At 38.8% G+C, this 15,207-nt stretch overlaps 1 protein-coding gene across 7 annotated transcripts in view; it reads left to right on the top strand.

The window, feature by feature from the left end:
- ltbp1 (latent transforming growth factor beta binding protein 1) overlaps nucleotides 1-15,207 on the top strand; it is a 142,019-nt gene that overhangs the window by 87,436 nt on the left and 39,376 nt on the right. For 6 of the 7 annotated variants that reach the window (XM_085429029.1, XM_085429027.1, XM_085429032.1 and 3 more), the window contains exons 9-12: nucleotides 5,090-5,149; nucleotides 8,788-8,910; nucleotides 12,305-12,469; nucleotides 14,301-14,462. In XM_085429029.1, coding sequence (XP_085285155.1) covers nucleotides 5,090-5,149; nucleotides 8,788-8,910; nucleotides 12,305-12,469; nucleotides 14,301-14,462 — 510 coding nt within the window. The remainder of the gene's footprint in view (nucleotides 1-5,089; nucleotides 5,150-8,787; nucleotides 8,911-12,304; nucleotides 12,470-14,300; nucleotides 14,463-15,207) is intronic. The other variant, XM_085429028.1, reaches the window with a different exon arrangement.

Raw genomic sequence — 15,207 nt, 5'->3', positions numbered from 1 at the left:
AGTCCCAGTGCCCACTTTCAAATCTTGAATGGAAATCTAAATATGAAAATCATTAACATTAAAGGTATTGTTTATGTATTTTAAGTTGTGTTCCATCAACAACAGAATTTAACACAGAGCTGCCAATAGAATATTTTTTCTAGTTTTTCACTTCTTAATGCATTTTGAAAGTAATGGCATAGTGGAAAAGTACAGTTTTTGACTCTGATTTTGACCACCTACTGAGCGTACCCCATGAGTTGGAAAAACCACAGACAGTATATCTTAATAAGAGTAATAATATTTGTTTCATTGTAATAATGATTGCTGAAAACAAAAAAGAAGCCCTATACACCATAAAAGCTTTTGAAGCAAGCAAAAATTAGAGTCGTTGCTACAATGTCTCCAGCACAAACACAGAAAGCGCCTCACACAAATAAACATAATGGTGTGCGTGAATTAAGTGGCAGCCCTCAGATTTTTACAAACTGAATCCAATGCAGCGTCAAAAACTTCAGTTCTTCTAACGGCCACTTAGAATAGCTCCAAAAGTGAGTCATTCCCCACTTAACACATAAACATTTATACAGCTTAGGGGGTTGGATTTTTTATGACGCATTCGTCTGGAATGTGTAAAAAGCTGTGAATGAGCAAGAATCACTTTTCCATTACACTCTCTGTGTGCTTACACACCACTCTGCATTTAATCATTAGTTATTAAAAATCTCTGGCTAATCTCTTTCTTCCTGTCAAAAGGGAGTTTTTCCTTCCCACTGTCACAAAGTGCTTGCTCAGAGAAGTTGTCTCTGACTGTTTTAGGGTCTTTACCTTACAGTATAAAACGTCTTGAGTTTGCTGTTGCAGTGATTTGGTGCTATGTAAATAAAACTGAATTGAGTCAAACTGAAATGCGTTGGATTGGATGTTTCTCTAGCGTGACCCAGGAAACCTTGGCAGCTGCTGCTTGCACTGACATGATACACAATCACTTGGTTTTTAAGAGCTGGTAAAGTCAGCCGCTTACACGTGATGCGCTGACACTTATGAGGGCAGTGTTTTATGAATAAATAAGAGCACTGGTTCAGTTCAGTTCATGAGAAAGACGATCCAGCTGACTCGCCTGATATTAATGCCCTGCTTTTCTAAACCTTTACAGCAACATGTGGAGGAGCATCTCAGTGTCCTTTCACACTGTGGTATTGAGATAATGCTGTATCAACTTTCTTAGCAACCTCATTAACCTTTTATATTACATGCTGTGTGTTTGGCAGCAGATCCTCACTGACAGCATATCATGTCTTAGGACATGTAAGATGATATTTTAATGAGAATATAATCAGTGTAATTCTGCAAAGACTAGTTTGTCTTCAAATATAATACTGCACAAAAATCTTGAATTAACACTCATTTTGTTATATTTTTCTAGGTAAACAGCAAATAGCTGTAGCGGTTATAATATGTGTAAACCTCAGCGAAAATAGAGTATATAACAAAAACAGAATCCCACCTGGAAAGTCAATAGTTGCTTTCTTGTAATTTCCTTAAGTTGTCTTCAGGAGTGGATCTCCAGGCTTCTTTAAGAACATTTGAAAGCTCTTTTTTGAATGTTGGCAGCAAACGCAGATGAAACTGGTACACAACTGGTTCTTTGCTAAGTTGTGTTTACACAGTACACTTATTCAGCCCTTGAGCTACCTTGAGCCTTGATTTTTATGCTTAGCTGTTTGAAAGGTCAATGTTAAGTCGCTTAAAAAACAAGCAAACGATAACAAAAGGCCTGTTCTTGGAAAATGTTCAGGTTTGATGACTGGACTCAAAATGAATGAAAAAGCAGCCAATTTCCAAAGTAACTGGCGGTCAAAGTGAGACCGCTTTCAAAAAAATGACAACGAAGTCTGGCTCCTCAGAAGCAAAATATATAGAAATGAGGGATGCCTCAAGACATTTTTTCAAAGTAGTGTAAAATTTCAGACTGGGCTTCCTTAAAAGCAGTCAAAGCAAAATATCCAGCTGGCTTGAAACCCACACTCTAAAAATGTTTCAACACAGCTCAATGTGTCTTTTGCAGCCATAACTTTCAGCTAGTGACAAGCAAAATAAAAATGCAGCTAGGAAACATTATGAGTCTTGTACTGGGTCGATTTAACAAACAGGTGACTTTCACCCAAACAGCTACTTCCAGAGAGGAAAAGCACTAAATGCCAAGGCAGCATGTGGTGCTGGCCCTTGCCTCTTAGCTCTGTTTAAAGTGGTACCAGCTAAACTGAGTGTGTGGGGGAGGTGAGATGGAATTGCCAGCCTTTTTATGTAGTAGCTGGCTACTCAACACTACTCCCTTTATAGAACTGTGGAACTTGTCTTTGAAGCCAGCGCTGTTGTATGTAGAGCATGAAAAGACGCTCTCTAGTGTATTATCCCCAGCTGAACTGAGGAAAGGGGTGGTACTGTAGTACTTTTGTGTAAATCCATCAATACCCATATGTGAAAACACACTTTGCAAACTCATCGTTACGATAGCAACATGTTGGTTATTGTGTGCAACAGCAAATTGAGTATTATTCACAGCATCCTAATCCATATCCAGTGTTTGCAAGGAATATAGCTGTGAGTAAGTGTTTTAAACATTGTGGATTTTCACACCTTATTGCAGTTTGTTAGATTGAAAAACACAACCTTAACTGTCAACAGAAGGGGGCAGTATATTACCAGAAAGTTATAATGTACCTGAGCCCCTCCCAAAGAATTAGGTCCTTCCTCGAATCTAATGCTGAATTAATTTCGATACTAATTATTCGTATTTAAACTAGTATCTAATAGCAGAGCATAGATCCGAAAACGCTGATTTGAAAGCTAGAGAGCCATGAATTTGAACATTATTAACGTGAATGCTATTTAAGAATTCACAGTACTCAGTATACATTAAAAATGTATTCTTTGTGCTGCAGAAGCCATCAAAATGTTCAGCTGTTTCAGAAGGTAGAGAAAAAAAGTCAACATTGAAATCAGTCCCAAGACTTTACGTTTTCAGCTGTTCTTCATTTTTGATATCTCCTGTAGTGTCCAAACAGTGACAAGTTTCAGAAAGTTTCTAAGATTACAATACTTTACAGCTGATGACATGATCACTGTCCCCCAGTGAAGAATTTAGGCTCTTTATTTTATTTATTTATTTTTCTATTTGAAGTCTTTTCACTCTCTTTGAATAAATGACCTTTCCAAACCAGTGAGACGTCCAGAGCAGCCTGAGTTTTTGGAGTGCCCACGTTAAGTTTTCTCCTTTCTCCTGAGCAGAAGTAATTTCTCTGTAAATTTTTGGTTATTGACACAAAAAATATATGTACTGCTTCAGTAGATTTGAGGTTATAGTATTGTAAAGGTCTTTTAACTCACGCTGTAGCTCAGCTCGGTGCACACTCATTCTTTTGTATTCAACTTACACTTGTATCAGAAATCTGAGCCTGTCTTCTCCCTGTGTCCCCATTTCAGAGTTGATTCAGTTTCAGCATTAATCAGTGACTCCAGTCCAATCCATTCCCTCAGCTTTGTCATTGTCAAAGGATTTCTGTCCTGCTCTTCTGTACTTGGCCTTCCCTATTTTTAGGGAAATATTAATACAAAACTGATGAACTCCCTGCTGCAGCTTTTGACTAATTGTTCAGTCTTAAAAAAGTATACAAAACAGCAATGAAGTTTTTATTGAACCAAGGGAAACAACAGTTTCAGAAACAATAGGTCTTTGATCCATCCTTTAATCTGTCAGGGCCTCGCATACACATCTGGTTAAACAGCGAGGAGCAGTTTTTTTGTCGTAAAACACAGCTGTTAGGGACACCACGGAATCTGTAGTCTAAAAAGACTGATTGCACACCTGAGCTGCTCAGGATATAGTTCTTAGCGTATAGGAGAGAACAGAACTGAAAGACTTGCTTTTATTGCATGTGTGTTTGCTTTTAGCACACATGCAATAAGACACCAGGACAGGGAAGATTAAGTCTTTTCATATCCAGCATTTTAGTGGGAGTCACCAAAGGGCCAGAGATTTGCACTCTCTGTCCTCTCCTCAGGAATGGTGGAGGCATGAGGTGTTTTTTCTTTTTTTAAACATTTAGGTGTGAAATAGTCCATTGTGCGATGGAGACTGTGGTAACTGGTAAATAGACTGGCTTTCTTGGTCAAACAATCATTGCCTTGTTTTGTTCTAGAACAAAATATCAATCTTCTTTTGAGTATTTGGGTACCACCTACCCACTGGTTCCTTTGTCCAGCTGTACTGCAGTGAGACTGACTTCCTGTGTACTAATGTTGCTGCTTAAGTAGCTTCTAGCAGCTACGTCCACCTCCTTCCCTGCAACCCTTCATGGTTCCATTAATAACTCTTTTTGAACACTGTATCCTGTCTTAACTAACTATCATTACCTTAATTTAGTCATTTTTCAATGAATGAATCCATTGTATTTTTACAGATAATAGAGGCTTTGCTGCTCATCTTATTGCGTGAAGAAGCTCAAATAAATGTATTTTTATCTCAGCTCATCTCTCTATATAATTTAATATGATTAATTTTTTTCTTTCTTCTGTCTGTTTGGTTTAGAACTAAATCGTATCTACTCTTCAACCACTCCTGTTTGTTTAAAGATACAAATAGTTTATATTCATTTTACAGCAATACGCTGAAACTACAGAGATTAAATATGTAATTCAGTTATACGCAAAACAGCTCGCATAGTGACAAACATATTTATATTGACTGGGTTCTCATTCTCAATGACAGTCTATGTTTGAATTTGACTATCAACCTGAGGTTACATAGAAAAAAATAAAATAAAATACATAAATATAAAAAAATGCAATACAGTACCTTCACTTAAACCACGGTAAAGGTACGCTGTTAACTTGACCATAATTAACATTTTTTACAATTTTAGAGTGAATACGTTTCTTTCCTTCAGGAACATGATTTATGCTTTTTTGCTTTATGAGACTTTAAATGAACACTCATAAATGTATTTTGGAATTATTACAGAATAAGAACCCAGACATTTGCTCTCAAAACTGTGACTAACATGTGCTCCTTCTCTTTGTTTTGCTCTTCACATGCTCCCGTCATCAGCTTTCCCCCTGATAGATTGCCCTCAGGGTTACATAAGAGTCAACAGTTCTCATTGCCAAGGTAAGAATTGATGCTATTGTTTTTAACATCCTAATGCTTATATAGCTTATAATAATGTGGTAAAGACACGTGTGATTCCCTGTAGTTCAGTGGTTCACAAACTTTTTTTTTCCTAGACCCCCCCTTTGTTTTACAAGAAACTCTTTGTGCCCCCCCTCCCCGGCACAAACACATCGTCCAACCACACACACCCTTGTTTTGTTTTCTAACTCCAGTGCAGTTTATTTCACACCTCAAACCTTTTGTAAACAATTAAACAAATTAAAGTAAATGTCAATAAATTGCAGGTAGCAAATAAACTGCTACCTCTTTTAAGTAACAGAAAAACAAACCATCCTTATGGTGTAATTATTTAACGTGATCACCTGACTATTATGTTTCTCTAAGTTTCTCTGTTTTAACTGTCGGGTGTGGTGTCACAAAATGTACTAACATTACGCCTCTCGGTGTACTGTGAAAACGATTGCAGTACTACTTTTAAAAACATCAACATTTCAGTATGACCGATGCTTAAGACCAAATACCACAAATTGCCACAAACTTGTGAGTTATGCCTCTCCTTACCCTTCTGTGCCTCTTGATGGGAACTTTTATTTTAGACAGGAAGCCTCCTATATGTGGTTACAACTAGGCAGGAACAGCATTTTTAAATGTTGTAAAAATATTTAAAGCAGTTTATGTAAGTGACAAGTGTTAAAGATACTCTAAAACTCTGCGATTGAGTTTGCATCAAAAAGTGTGAATAGAGCTGAGAAGTATTATCTCTGTTATATTCAAATTAAGAAACTGGCCCTTCCAAAGCAACTTCCCACCAGTGTCTAAGTTAAAAAAGAACCTACTGAAATGATATCCACAAAAACCACGAGTCAGTGACTCTAAACTGGGGCTAAGCAGAATCGCAGACACACATGCAGCATGCACTTTAAATTAGGTTACAGCTGTGTAGGGGTGGTGTTAATCTGAGGCTAAATTTAATCATTGATTGTTCAGGGTGTTTCCTGACTGATGACAGTCTAGAAACCACTAACTGCAAAGTGGAAGTAGGCCAGTGTTTGGTGGCACCAACTCTTTTACAAGAACCCACAAAAGAGGAGCGTGACCTTTTCCAGCAGACTGTTCTGCTTGGCTGCTCAGAACATGGAGAGGAAGTCATTTTTTTCCATGACATTCAAAGTGTGGTACTGCACAAAATATAAAATAAAGACACAAACACAGTCACAAGCATCTGCTTCGAATGCTGAAGAACAAACAGTCTGAACCATCCACCCATTTTATATGTCTGGTCATGTGGGGATACCAAAAGAGACAACCAGGAGTCATCCTGGCTAAATACCACTGCTTATGGGTCTAGTCACTACGTACAGCTCTTAGCCTCTATGCTACCTACGCTAAATTAACAGTGTTCCCTTCATGCTGAGCCCTCTCTTCACAACCACAGACTACTGCAGTACATTGCAGATACCACGCACTGGTAAGACTTTCTAAAAACGATTGATCTAGTAGTAATGATGTGGTTTGTATGTTTGCAAGAAGCATAGTAGTTTTTCAATAATAGTCCCGTGTAGTGGTGGCAGTTGAGTTCATCTGGATTTCCTGTTTAAAAATAATTACAGTTGACAGAGATTTAGCATCAGTAACAGCTGACTCGCAAATGTTTCCGTTCCTTTTCCATAAAAGGTTGTTGTTGCATAAAGGTTGTTTTAGTCGGAGCATGAAGGACCTCAGGAGTAAAAAGATCAACCGAGAAGGCTGTCAAAACATGCTACCTGAAACAGCTGAGCTCCTTTTCACCATTAAACTGGAAAACGTGTTGATGCGTTACTGTAATCCAATTACTTTTTCAAGAGTAAAGTAAGGAATTACTATTGCAAAAAAAGTAATTACATTACTGTCACTTTCCCGTAAGCACGCTGCGTTACTGCATTACTAAACCGTGTCTCATGACAATGACGTAAGCGCATGCAACGTCCATGGCAGCAACAGACGTGTGCAGATCAACAGTGGATAATATGGAGCGTGGGAGAGAGTACGATTATGCATCGTTTAGTTTGAGTCCGTAAAAAGTGACAAAAGCATTTGTGTCCGCTGTACACTCTGCATGGGAAGAAAATTTCTTTCTGCAGTACAAAATTAAACTTCAGATCTGTGCGGCACCGGGCAAACCTCCACCCGCCCCACTCCTGCTAAACAGGTGAAAATAGATTTAAGAGTGACGGGACTTTGTGCCGCTGATTCTTTGATTTGATTTCTTTTTTGCTGTGTTTTACTTGCATCCATTTGAAAGAGGATGTGCTGGAATATGCAGAAAATTGGTTTAAATGTTTCTTCCAGCCAGAGACTGTTGCATATAATTAATTGTGCATAAAGTTAAAAAAGTCAAACTGATAAAACAAGACTTTTTCAATTTTATATGATGGATTAAACAGAAAATCTAGAATTGGGGTCTTTTGCTTTATTAGATATTCAGTTTGTATATTACGTTTTTGAAAAGTAATAAAGTATTAGAGTAACTAGTTACTTTTGAAAATAAGTAATCAGTAAAGTAATGGGATTACTTTCTTGGAGAAGTCATCGAAAAATGCAAGTTACTAATTACTAGTAACTTGACCAACACTGGTGTCACTGACCATAATCACTCACACACTTGGAAATTAAAGCATTAATTCAATTCAATTCAATTTTATTTATATAGTGCCAAATCACAACATAAGTCGCCTCAAGGCGCTTCATAGATACAGAGAAAAACCCAACAATCATATGACCCCCTATGAGCAAGCACTTTGGCAACAGTGGGAAGGAAAAACTCCCTTTTAACAGGAAGAAACCTCCGGCAGAACCAGGCTCAGGGAGGGGCGGGGCCATCTGCTGCGACCGGTTGGGGTGAGAGAAGGAAGACAGGATAAAAGACATGCTGTGGAAGAGAGACAGAGGTTAATAACAATAACAGATTCAATGCAGAGAGGTCTGTTAACACATAGTGAGTGAGAAAGGTGACTGGAAAGGAAAAACTCAATGCATCATGGGAATCCCCGGCAGCCTACGTCTATTGCAGCATAACTAAGGGAGGATTCAGGGTCACCTGGTCCAGCCCTAACTATATGCTTTAGCAAAAAGGAAAGTTTTAACAGTGAGCTGCATAGGAAAGAACACAGTTCTACAACATTTGACATTTTAGTTGTAATGTACTCACTTTTTTAGAGGTCACGTTTTAACCATGCATTCATGGAACCTGAAGGCATGCTGAGGGTGGAAAATACTAACCACTGAACCACCAATAGTTACCAAAGCTGTGCAGACCTCCAGACTTACCCTTGCTATTCATACTGTCCAAACGTGTTTTCACAATGTGTATATGTGTACTGTGCCCTTCTCGCCTTAAAAGCCAGGACCACCAAACAGCACTGATAGTTTCATCAATGCCAGCTGACTAACAGCAGCAGATTTTTTAGGCACTGCAATTCTAAACTCATGTACTAGAAAAGTAATAATGAATAGTACTTGATGCACTAATGGAAGTATATGAATTCAGGTATAACAAGTGTGGTTAATTGTGTTTTTTGGGGGGGTTTAGTTCTGCAAGGTGAAGAAATTGTTTGAAAAACCTTTTCATTAACTGTCAACTCTTCAATAATTCACAGATCTAGATGAGTGCCAGCTACAGGGTGTGTGTCCAAATGGAAACTGTGTGAACACTCTGGGCAGCTACAGGTGCACATGTAAACCTGGATATGTCCCTGACCCCACATTCATCATGTGCATACGTAAGTCCTCCAATCAGTTTTTCATCACAGTTGCTCGTTCAATAATTCTAGACAGAGAAGATCTAATGGAGCTGCGTCAGACTGAGCAAAAGATTCTTGCATTACATTTGCATGCTGGTCTTAGATATGCAGATTTGCACATTCAGATCTTCAGATAACTTGAATACCATGCTTGCATGAAGATTTTCATTCAGATCTTCATGCAAGCATGGTATTCAAGTTATATAAAGCATGTACTGAGAGTTACACACAGCCAAAACCGAAATATCTCATTACGGGTCGGTAAATGCTGGGAATTGTAGCCAGTTGGGCAATTTCTTGAGCACAATTATTAAAGTTATTATTTTAAAACATGCGATGAGCATGTATTGCCTTTCTTTTGCAGTGTAATATAAATTAGCATGAAAACAAAACTAGACTATCCAACTCAATACAGATACTTAGGAAAATACTTGATAACTGATAACATTCAATTATTGAGTATTTTCCACCAGTTTTTCCAAATATAGTTAGATTTAACAAAATAAGTATTTAATATCAAGTTTATAAGTTCTATTTATTTAATAAATTATTTAGATAATTTCAATGTATTTTAGATCTTACTAATAAACAAAGACATCAGAATTATTTGATTCTTGTGGAAGAAACACATTGCGGAAAAATTAACAGTGTGTTTTGTGCGGTATTAGGTATGCTAAAATAACTCACCATGAAATATTGAACTAGTTACTGCCTGCTTTTTACAACTGACCTCACAACTGGCTTTCACAAGATAAGAAGGACATTTTAATAAACGATTGTAGAGGTAGAAAAGTTCAACTTTATCATGTTGTCCACATCTGCCTGCAGCCTTTCTTTCTCATCACCTATTCACACTGCTCTGCCTCAGTCTGTAGCTTGTACATCCTCAGCTCTGCTCTTCAGCCCTGACACCCATCTGATTTGGCTGCTCTGCTCCAAAATGTGCTGTTTATGTGCTCGGATTAGTTCTCCACACTCCGGACTCTCTGCTCAACTCAGCTACGTTTCCCCCGCCGCGCTACGCAATCAGTAACCCACCCAGTTCTCCATGTGTCTGTAATGCGCTCTGCCATGACTAAATATTTCATTTGCAACCCATTCAGCTTTATTATTGATTCATTAATTATTCATCTTTAACTACATCCGCTATGTTGATGATAACAGACAGCTAATTTGGCTATTGGGTAACTGCTAATCGTTAAATGGGGCCGGGTTAATATTTATGGTAACTCCTACTGTAGTATTTAAGTATTGTGAAATGGGAGTTTTACAGACCTCTCTTGAAATTCCTCCTACAGTGTTGTTTAGCATTGTGAATGTGAGCTACTTAGGCTGGTAGTGAGGGGAGGACCTGAAGTTGTGTGTGAACTGGAGGAGGCAAAGATGACACTGATGATGATACTGATGCATCGATATTAACTTTCAGTATCGGTTAATATCTGACAATCAATCAATTTTTTGACAGCCCCAGGATAGATAGGTTGGTGCATGGGACTGTGCCTTTTTTCCTCCTGTGGCTAATGAAAGTCACGTGTCCATTCGTTACTGCTACTCATTGATTGAAAGGCACAGCAGAGGGCTCCTCAAACCTACACTCCACTGAAAGAGTACCCCAATGATTTACATGTTTTTCATGCTGTATCTTTTTCTTCACACTTATTCTTACATTGCTTTAGTGTAAGGGGGACAGGTGGGCAATATGTTTGAAGCATACGGTATCCTAAACTGTGAGATTCTCAGTTGTCCGGGGCTTTGTGACTTCTGTTATCTAAATCCTGAATACACACTAATATATTCATGATGAATAGATGCTGAACCAAGCACGCTATTTCTTGGCAAACACTGTTCAGACCATTTAGACAAAATAGCCCAATTTCTGTCTCCTCAAACCACAGAAAGATTTTTCTCACGCTCTCACAGCCCTTTGAGCATTTTGGGTGACATCTGCGTTTTGCTGAGGAGGGGCTCCGTTTGCTCACTCTGCCATAAAGGCAAGACCGGCGCAGTGCAGCAGGGTTAGTTTTCATTCTGGCAGGTCGTAATATTTCTGTAGACAAAGCCCACAGTGGCTGTTGATTTCCTAGTTACCGTCCTGGCCAAGGCCCTCCTTGCCTATTAAGTCATTTCGGTCAGATGGCCTACTGTAGCAAGAATCTTAGTGGTTTCAGACTTCTTCCATTTCATTCGAATTGATTTTATTTTGCTCCGGGGAACTTTAAATGTTGAAATTTTCCTGAACACTTCGCCTAGACACAGTTCCTGTCTGAAGGGCTTTGTTGTTTTTTAACCTCATCATGGTAAACGGAGCGTACGTGTTCTCTGTAGAGGTGCTCTGATTTGCTGATGGCCAGTCGAGTGCATTTGATTAGCAGCACCTGGACGCATCTTGAAGTTGTAATAGTGCACTTGTGCTTGAAGCATTTTGGCTTAGTTTTGATGAAGAACATGGTGTAATATGTAGTTTGTATTCACCTGTATTAAGAGCTGCTCAGGAGAAGATTAGGTTTATTATGTCCTGATAGATAAAACCTTAGAATTCATCTTTCTAAATGACTTCAGCTTGATATTTCCACACACAGGCACGAGTAGTCTCAACCTCACATATTCTTCAAACTATTTGTTAAATGTTACTATGATACATGTCATTTAAAGGTTTGTGCAAATTTTCAAATGGCATCAAAAGTAGCATTAAAAATATTAAAATCAAACAAACCTTTTTCTAGCTTTGAGAATGAACTGTGCAAACCTGATTCTGACTTTTACTTCAGTCATTCCTGATGTTTTTAATCAAGGTATTTGTTGGGAAAATAGGTCAAGTATTTAACCCTTAAGTGAAATGATTTACTTCAGGTAATGTTTCTGGCAAAAAGGAAATCAGCCTGGGTTCCCCGTGGGGGTCGTTAGTTTGTCTCTTTTCCAGTCAGAACTGTTTCCAGCATTTATTTGTGGAGTTTAATTTTTGCCCTAGAACATTTAAACCAAGCCAAACTCTCTGCATGCCTTCATCTCAGCCAGCACTTTGGTAGTGCATGAAGCACTGGCATGAAAATGTTCATTTTTTCCCCCAAGTTTTTCCTTCATCATGTGGTCTTTGCTTTCTGGTGTTTAATGTGTGTATAGCTATTTGTACCAGTACCAAAATGTGGTTGCCGAGCCTCTTGTTGTAAAACATGTACTCTCTTTAATGTACTCTGGTTTTGTTTTAGACATATATTTAGACTGCGTTTGTGACGGGGGGGGAGGTTGCTCTGGTGAAGGGGACTTCTTTACTCTTTATCCTCTCTTTCCTCCATGTTTGGGTCTCCTGCACTTTGGTGTGCCACTTCCCGCGCCTCCTCCCTCCTCTTTGCCCTCCTTCTGTGCTCCTCTTCAGCCAAAACACCCATCCAAGAGGAGAAGGGGGCTTGCTTCCGTTTGGTCAGCTCGGGGAGGCAATGTTTGCACCCAGTGTCTGCCCAGCTGAGCAAACAGCTTTGCTGCTGCAGTGTGGGCAAAGCCTGGGGCCCTCGTTGTGACAAATGCCCCCCTCCAGGAACAGGTAAGGTCCCGAGAAATGTCAGATAGTTGTCCTGTCCCAATAAGGCCCCAAACCTTCTGTTGTGACTTCTATGGAGGAAACACGATGAAAAACACTATTCAGCCGTCTTATAATTTACTTTTACGCCTTGCAAATCAGCAAACTCTAAAGCTCCGTCCTTTGGGATGAGCTTGAACTTATGTCCCAGTCTGTTATCCTGCCACTCTCTGTCTGCATGGGTTTCACAGCTTGGCTGAATAGCTGCTTTTAGATTAGAATAGAAAAACCTTTTGCAGTAATTTGTTTTATGTCACCTGCCTGTTTGTCTTTGTTTCGACACATCTCAGTATGTTCGTGGAATTTAATTACAAAGTGATGGTTGGTATTTCTAGGTAGTTGCATTCCCTTATGTTGTTGAAGGCACCCACATCTCATTTTTCATTTCAGTTTGTTTATATAGCACTAATCCGACAGCTGTCTCAGGTTGCTTTCAATTCTCATGTTTTGTGACGATGACTCAAGATTATCTATTATGTATCTGTACTGAGAATTATGAAAAGCGTCACGCTATTGTCTAAAAGCATGCGTAACAAACAAGTCTGTCTTCATTCATTCGACCACCTTTACTTTATGTAAATTTACCAAAAAAAGAAACAAACAAAATGCGGAAACATTCCAAATACATCCTTTATTTAAACAAGGCTACACAGGTAGAATGACGTCCTTGTGATGGTCCTGCGTGTTTTCCTGGTTATATCTTGAATATTCAACTAAGCAACAAACACGAGTTACAGAAAAAAACAGATATTTTGTCATACAAAGCTCACAAAATAACTAGAAATTGCTGCTCTGTGTCTTTCACGTGTTACACGTCTTGCCACGTTGCTGGCGGTTTTAATTGCATGCTGCAAGGTCCGCTGTTAGAAGAGTCAGGGTTATTCATTCATGTGATACGTCACTCTGCAGTGTTGTACAAATGGATTCTGATACCAACACTAAGAAATAATATCATTATGCAGGCGCTACACATGTGTTTTACTAATTAAGATGAAGAGAAACATTAGATTGAAAAATGAACTGTGAAGATGTTTATGTAAAAACGTCTTTCCTTGTACAAGGATCACACATGTGATCAAACTTAATCGAAGTTGGAACTGAAATTTCTGCACATCTTAAGCTGGGATTCAAATCTGACTTGAATCTGAAGCCTGTGATGCCGCAAAACAGGCTCAACCTTTCTTTTCAACACATACAACTCATATTAGATGGACTGTTGTTTTAAAAAATAGTTAGGATTCTAAAATACATCGGCTGGATATGGACATGTCCCAGCCTGGGATTTTCCTCATTTCTGAAACATTACTGAGTGTGTAACTCCAATCAAAATCTGTCATGCATTTCTATTTCTAAATTGTTTTTTCTACTAATTTTAAGGTGTTTTATTCAGTGAAAAAGAAAAGTCCACAGTTTTTACGGTGGGTTCTCTGTTATCTCATCGTGGGAACTGACTGCTTAATAGTATTTAGTTATTCTTAGTTAGTTAAATATCACTTTTTCCTCTTTTTGTAATATCTCATTCCATTTCTCTTTTTATATTGTTATACAAGAGAAGGGTGGAAGTTATCTTGATAAGACTAGGACATTTACTTAATATAGATTTGAAGGAGCAAAAATGGAAAGTTGTGTGAAGGTAGAGCACAAAATGCTTTTTTCTCTTCACCAGAGATGTGTTCAAAGTACCCTCTACTTGGTAAATGGTGGATTTTATTTGAGTTTTTATTCTGGTGCTTTTGTATTCATTCTAAGAATACAGATATAGAGTTAACTACTCATGTCATGTGTTGTCATGCAGCTAAGTTCAAAGAAATCTGTCCTGGTGGAATGGGCTACACTGTTCTGCCAAATCCTCCTGTCAATAAGCCAATTTATCAGGAGCCCATTGACCCACCACAACCCCTACCAACACCAGAGAGACCTGTGGAGGCGTTTGGAACACCGGAAGAGATTATACCAGGTGAGTCTTGCAATATTAATAGCTAATTACCAGTGCATGTTTAGTTGATTTAGTCTATTTATTTTATGTGTCTGGGACCACAATAATTGAGGTATCTTGACTGATTTGTATCACTAACAGTAGGGATGGGTATCGTTTAGGTTTTATCCGATACCGGTGCCAAATCGGTACTTTTGAAACGGTGCCGGTGCTTAAACGGTGCTCGAACCGGTGCTTAAAGAATGGAGAACACAAACTGTCCAAAAACCTCTCATGTTCAGCTGTTTTTTTTTTTGTTTTTTTTTGTAAAAATATAACAATGTTAGCCTTTTCTGCAGCTATGGGGCATATATGGTATCACTCTTGGCTGGAAGCAGTGCTTAAACAATGGAAAAAACACAAACTTTGTCCAAAAACCTCTCATGTTCAGCTGTTTCCCACTTTTTCTTTGGTCATTTTAGCCTTTTTGTCCAGGGTGAAGGGAGTATCTGCCATCAAACAAGAGGACAGCCGCATGTAGCTATGATCATGTTTACTCTACTCAACGTAAATTACACTCGAACAACATTAAGCGACTCACGCAGAGAAGAACGGCTGCTGCCATCATCATCTGTCATCATTTCTGCTACACTGGCAGGGCTAGGGGCCAGGACTCTATTCTTCGGGTTTTTGGGGGATGTTGCTCCGGGTCCGATAACTGGCAACCCACCCGACGTGCACGGTGTGAGGTCTCGCAGCAAGCTATCAAATACGGCGCATTTCTCGG

The sequence above is a fragment of the Rhamphochromis longiceps genome, linkage group LG13 (genome assembly GCF_057381845.1).
Source record: "Rhamphochromis longiceps isolate RC_006_pf linkage group LG13, R_longiceps_female_GT1.1, whole genome shotgun sequence".
NCBI lineage: Eukaryota > Metazoa > Chordata > Actinopteri > Cichliformes > Cichlidae > Rhamphochromis > Rhamphochromis longiceps.
Note: the sequence above shows the minus strand (reverse complement) of the source record. Positions and strands in the feature narration are given on the sequence as shown.